The following is a 6,606-nucleotide window of genomic DNA, read 5'->3' as shown; positions in this document are numbered from 1 at the left end:
CTGAGCACCAAAGAATTGATCCTTTTGAACTGTGGTGTTGGAGAAGACGGTCGCAAGTCCCTTGGACTGCAAGGAGATCAAACCAGTCAATCCTAAAGGAAGTCAGTCCTGAATATTCATTGGAAGGACTGATGCTGAAGCTGAAACTCCAATACTTTGGCCACCTGATGCGCAGAACTGACTCCTTGGAAAAGACCCTGATGCTGGGAAAGACTGAAGGCGGGAGAGGGACGACAGAGGACAAGATGGTTGGATGGCATCTCCGACTCAATGGACATGAGTTTGAGTAAGCTCTGGGAGTTGGTGGTGGACAGGGAAGCCTGGCGTGATGCAGACCATGGGGTCGCAAAGAGGCGGACACGACTGAGCGACTGTACTGAACTGATTCCTAGTTTAGTCATTAGGACTAAATTAGTCCCCTTGGGCACAAAGAGGAATTCTGTCTGAGTCTGCATAGTCTTATACTTGAGTCTCTTTAAAGACAGGAACATTGAAACCTTCCCCTTTAACCCCTGAGACTAACAAAGGCTCATTGGACAGAGGTAGGTAAGGAGGGTGACATGTCAGAGAGGAACGTGCCACTCCAGAGTCGATCAGGAAGGTGACCTCCTCTTTCTCAGGTCCTACCTCTAAATTTATCAAGAGCTGTTGGTAGGACCCTTCAATGTATAAGAGCTCCTGACCCCTCCATTTCTCATCAAAGTCATGAGAGGTATCACTTTTTCTTTTTTCCTCGACTGAGGACAAAGGCATCCTTCTTGAAATGTCCCTCCTTCCCACACCTGTAGCACTTGATTTCCCCTGGATCCCGCTTCCATTAAATCTTCCTGGAGGTGGTCTTTGTTTTTGATTCTTGGGGCCACCTCTTCCCTGAGTGACCTGTTCTATGGTGGTAAGCATAATCTTAGTTTTCTGTTTTTCTTCATCCCTGCATACATATACTTCTGGGCTTCTCTTAATAATTCTAAACTTTTATCTTTCCAATTGTCTAATTTCTGGAATTTCTTAGACATATATGGCCAACTGTTAGTTACAAAACGAATTTTAACATACGTTGGCCAAGAGGATCATCTAAATTCGATCCAGAGTATTTTCTTATTTAGTCGTTCAATCTATTCAGCTGGCCCTTCATCTTTTCCTTGCTGTATATCAAAGGACTTAGTAACATTTTGGAATCAGGGAACTCTCTGATCCCTTTTATAATTAGGTCCCTGAGATCTCTCGTATGACCCTCTGTTCAGGACTGTTATTATTCCATTGTGGTTCTTGGTTAGGAAATTTTACTCCAGCTGCTAAGACATTTGGGCCAGCTAAGTGTTCCCTTTCCCGAGTGGCCATCACTGCTGTCCAAATCATTGATCTTTCCTCTCTGGAAAACAGAATGCCTAAAATAGATATAAGCTCAGCCCACTTGAAAATTTGAGGGCCTAAAAATTGATCTAACTGGTTTGCGACCCCAGGGGGATTCTCTAATAAGGGCTTCAGTTCTTTCTTCAATTCTCAAACCTCAGAGCTCCTAAGAAGGGGTTGTTCACAAATCCAATTCCCCTTCCTCCTAGGGGACCCTCTTGGAGGGGTTAGAGGGCCTAAGGTTCCTGTCTTTCAGGAGGGAAGGGTAAATTTTGAATGTCCCTTTTACATTGTTCTATGTCCTTCCTCAACTGAGGAAGTGAGGGATGTAGTGCTGGAGAGGGCTCCGAGGCTATGATGGCCAGTTTGAGTTCTCTCTCTTCTGTTATTTCCTCTCCTGCGGCAGTTTAGGCTATTCCTGGGGCAGTTAAGGCTATAGGCTTCCTGAGTTATAAGGAGGAGGCAAATAGTCGAGAGGATCCCACTTACTATTTTCCCTCTCCTTGTTTTAACCTAGTTCCATCTTTAAGGGGAATAGAACCACCAGCCCCTTTCTCCAACAAAGAGCATAATCTGTTTCTTCCTGGGCAACTGGACTCTTGTCATTAACATACTGTACAAGCAATTGGCAGATCTAATCTTCATCAAACCCAAACTTAGGCCAAAATACTGTTGGTTTCAATATAGGTTCTTGAGTCCAAAAGAAACAGCAATACTTTATCATCTGTTGTTTCTTTTTCCCTTTCATCATAGGACTATCTCGCCAGTATTGGAGTGTGCGTCCTAGGGGACTGTCTAGGGGAATCTCGTTGTTGGTCTTTCTCTCCTCGGAATCCTTCCTGCCTACAGAAAATTCTTATTACCCATCCCTATTGTCTGATTGTGTGCTCTTGATTAGAGCCTCAACCCCCCTTTTCTTTCTTCGGAGGTTTCTTGCACTCTTCCCGAGTCACTTCGACTGTCTCTGGCCGTTTCCCTCAAGGGAGAACTATGCCAGAGGAGAGTATATTTCTGCTCTTAGCTTCTTAGCTACTGGCTGGTTGGTATAAGCCCCGGATTAGGTCGGAAAAGACTGCCTTATGCCATATGAAATCACCAAAGGATATTAAGGGAACTATGGATCAGGACTCCACACTCGCTTCCACACACAGGTCCCATGCACACAAGACAGCCTCCGGGATGATCCGGCCACCAAGGAAATACTTTGTCACCTCTTGTGACGTTTCTTAGAGCTTTCCAGGTGACGCTGGTGGTAAAGAACCCACATCCCAATGCAGGAGACCTAAGAGACTCCGGTTGGATCCCTGGAGGGCATAGCAACCCACTCCAGTATTCTTCCCTGGAGAATCCCCATGGACAGAGGAGTCTGCAGGGCAACACAGTCCATAGGGTCGCACAGAGTCGGACACGACTGAAGCGACTTAGCACGCACGTGACGTTTCCTACCTTGGTCCCTGCAGGGAGTAACCTGGTCGCCAGTGTGCCTGCCTGGGCCCCTCCCCTGCGTTGCCGATGGACTTCCGACCCGGAGTCCACTGTCAACCCAACGGGTAGCAGATTTCCCCTCCCTGGAGGCCACCATAACGAAACAGTGGGATGCATCTCCTGGGGTGGGGAGGAGCGTTCATTCGACCCCTCCAGATGACATGGATCCCAGACGAGCCCCCAAATAGTTGGAAATGTCCTCCGCCGGAGCCGCGCGCTCCGAAAATGGATTGGCAAGGCAAACTTTACTTTTGCAGAAGGATGCACAACCAGCATGTGTGACCGGCGAGCACACTGAGTGGGAAGCCCGCTCTGTTTAGCGTGGTTTCACAAGCTAGCGCGATTGGCTAATTCAAGGGACGGGCGAGAACAGTGAACCAGCTAGGTGGGGGAGGGGTCGCCATGTGCAATTTGTTTACACGAACTTGAAGTGAAAGTGAAGTCGCTCAGTCGTGTCCGACTCTTTGCGACCCTATGGACTGTAGCCTACAACGCTCCTCCGTCCAAGGGATTTTCCAGGCAAGAGTACTGGAGTGGGTTGCCATTTCCTTCTCCAATACGAACTTAGAGACTACAAAAAGGCATGGTTTTCCTAAGAAGGAAGCTGATTATATCCTTTTATTGAAAAGGTTACGTTATTCCTACGTCCCTTCCCGGTTCTGGACTGCCGCAGAGTTCAGCTTTTGCAAACTACGCCGGCGCGAGAAGGACTGTTTGATTGGCTATTTGTTGCGTTGAGCCCGCAAATAGAAGCTACATGTAAGCCCCACCCCTTCCTGCCACGCCTCCACTCACGCAAGTCGGCCCTGGGCACGTCGCCGCCACGCGCGCGCTCGCACGCAGGGTGCGTGGTGACGTTACGGCGGCGCGGGCGCCATCCCGGAAGCGCGAGCAAGGCCGCCAGATGTGCAGGTGCTACTGCCAGCGACGCCCGGGCCGAGTTCTGGGTGGGGCTGGGGACGCAGGGGCCTCTGGGGATCCAGGCCGGGTTGGGCGCGGTCTCCGGGCTGTCGTGGGGTGGGGCGCGCCGCTGGCAACATCTGGGCACCCCTCCTGCGCACAGGCCTCAGTTTCCCCGTCTGCGCAGTGGATGCGCGGGTGGCCCTGTGGGCAGGATCCGGATCCGCGACGCGAGAGTTGGGGCCACTTGTATTCAGGCTGTGCCTTGTCTCCAAAACCGGGCGTTGGCCTGTTCGGGCCTCAGTTTCCCGGTTTCACAAGGGCGGGGCATGAGAGGATTGGGGAGCCCCGCCCCACTCGCGGGTTTTGCTGAGCTGGTGCAGCCCTTTTAAATTCTGTTAAAAGACCTGGGTGGAGTAGCGGCCCCTTCCCGCACTGGTGTGTGACCTTGCGCAATGGAGCCCACCCCTGTGTTGCCCTCGGAGGGGTAGTGTCTGCCTTGTAGGGGGAATTGGGGATTAAATGAAGTGCTGTACAAGTGTTTGTTCTTATTCTTGGAAGCACTGGGGAGGCCATCCTTAGATTTCTTCACGCTGCCCTCGGAGAAGCTCCCTGCCCGGAACCCAGCGCCTCTTATCACTGTTGGTTTCGGTCTCACAAACAGCGTTGTGAGATTCTAATTCTTTGTTATTCCTACTTTGTGGATGACAGATTTAAGAGGTGAGATGACTTTTCCAAGGTCACACAGCCTCCCTCTCTGCGTGTTTTCCCCATAAATGTATTTGGAGCAGGACCAGAGCCTATGCTGGGTCATTTCCACCCTGTATATAGGCCAGACTAACAGTTGGGGAAGGCTTCCTCCACGAGGCATCTGGTGGGAGAGTGTGCGTTGAATCCCTCAGCCCTCACATCTGGGAGCCAGAGACAGGAAAGAGCCCTGCTTTGAAGCAGAACCATTTTCCACAGGTCCAAATGCTGTGCCTGCCAGGCTCTAGCTGCACACGACTAGCACACGACTCTCCTTTGAGAGCCCAAGTGTCCCCTTTATACATGATCTTCTTTGGAAATGTGGAGGGTGTTGGTGTCCATACCTGGCACGGAGTAGGAGCTCAGTAAGCATGGTGACTGGCGCTGGAGGGTGAGGGGAGGGGGGGAGTTATATTTCATCAGGTGTGACAGTTTACCTTGAGAAGGCACATGGGGGCTGCAAACCAATAGCCAGATTGAGCACAGAAATGTACTCTTGGCCTCTATGGGGTAAATATTAGTTGTTGACATTTGTAAATGAGATGATTTCACAGGGACAAGAAATCCATGTTTTGGTTTTTTCTTTTTTTTTTTTTTCTGGAAAGAATCAGAAGTCTGGCAGGAATCAGGGACAGTAAGAAGCAGCTGTCTTGTCAGAGGTAGATACTGAACATCCAGGTCTCGCATTTGTGGATCCTGTGGGCCGCGGGCATTTGAGTTGTGACCCGTGGTTACTGGTTGTGTGTCAATGGCCCAGTACCTCAGTCTCTGAGCATCATTTTCCTCATACATAAATAAGGATGATAGCAGTTGCTGGTGTTTGAAATTGGTGTCTTGTTTAGCATAGAGTTGATGTTCAATAAAGAGGAGGGTAGACGTGGACTCTGAAAGCCCTTCCTGATCCTGTGCATGAATCTTAACCAGTTGCAAGTGGGCTTTTCTGTTGGCCATTAAATGTGCAGATCCCAGAGCCAAGCTATGTCAGGATTCTGGGTTTTTCCTGAATCTCCTCAGGAGGGCCAGTGCTGAAGCTGTGGCCCCTCCTGCCCTAGCATGGTCTTGGAAGTCCCCACCTGCTGGGGTGTAATCTGTGTGCCAGAGAAGCTGGGAGCTGCAGAGCCATCTGGGTTGCTGGGGCTCACTGCCTGGCTTTAAGTTGCTAATAGAAGTCCAGCTTCAGAGCTGAGTTTGAAAATTTCTGTTTTGCTCTCACCAAATTAAATTCTGGCAATCCCTTGCTGTGAGCTGGGTTCTGGGCTTGGCTCTGGAGAAAGCAGCAAGCCAGAAAGACATGCCTTTGTTCTGCTGCAGCTGACACTGTGGGGGTGACTGGCAAATGGGTCACCTGATAACTAAAATAATTTCAGGAAAAGATGAGACAGTGGAACCATTTAAAAAGGTGAAGTGATGAGAGTGACCAGAGTGGGGGGTCTTTTGGGAGAGAAGGCAGGGGGGGGGGGGGGGTGATGAGGGGACAGCCATATATGTTCTCCCAGTGGGGACAGCAGGTGCAAAGGCAGGGGCGTGTGGGAGGAGGGTGGCAGATCTATGCAGGAGGAAGTTGCCTGTGACTTTGGGCACATGGGAATTGGGGATGTGGAGGTAGAAGGGGTGATGGGATTCTGATGTGCTTGGGTACAAGTTATAAATATGAACTCCAGTGATTCTCAAAACACTTCTGAATTTCTGGGATGACAAAGCTGAGGCTCAGGTGGCATGACTCACTTCATGTGGCTTGCGGGGTAGCCAGACCCTCTTATCCATCCCACCTCCCCCACTTCTGATGCAGACCAAAAATTCTTTCTTCCTGCCTGTTTCAGGCAGCGGAGGAGGAGGAAGAGATGGACCCCCCCGGACTCGGCCTCGAGGGTCTTCTGTAGCCGCATCCTGAGCATGGTGAATTCGGACGATGTCAGCGCCATCATCCTGGCCCAGAAGAACATGTGAGTGAGGCCAGGGGCCCTGGGTCCCCGGCGTGGGAAGGAATCCACTTGCTGGCCAACATTCTTGCCCTGCCCGCCTCTACCCTGGTCCCACACTGGTGATAAAATGAAGGAAGTGAGCAAATCTTCTGGCTGGCTCCAAAGTAAATTCCTTCCTGGCCTGGAGGCGAGGCCTTGGCAC

General features: G+C 50.6%; 1 protein-coding gene across 1 annotated transcript in view; it reads left to right on the top strand.

Moving 5' to 3' along the window:
* Window positions 1–3,618: 3,618 nt before the first annotated feature.
* KXD1 (KxDL motif containing 1) overlaps window positions 3,619–6,606 on the top strand; it is a 7,729-nt gene continuing 4,741 nt past the window's right edge. Inside the window, exons 1-2 of the mRNA XM_010847280.1 lie at window positions 3,619–3,747; window positions 6,303–6,425. Of these exons, the coding sequence (XP_010845582.1) occupies window positions 3,740–3,747; window positions 6,303–6,425 (131 nt within the window). The 5' untranslated portion in view covers window positions 3,619–3,739. The remainder of the gene's footprint in view (window positions 3,748–6,302; window positions 6,426–6,606) is intronic.

Source organism: Bison bison, unplaced genomic scaffold, assembly GCF_000754665.1.
Source record: "Bison bison bison isolate TAMUID 2011002044 unplaced genomic scaffold, Bison_UMD1.0 scf7180017864248, whole genome shotgun sequence".
NCBI lineage: Eukaryota > Metazoa > Chordata > Mammalia > Artiodactyla > Bovidae > Bison > Bison bison.
The sequence above is the reverse complement of the archived record's forward strand: the minus strand, read 5'-3'. Positions and strand labels throughout refer to the sequence as shown.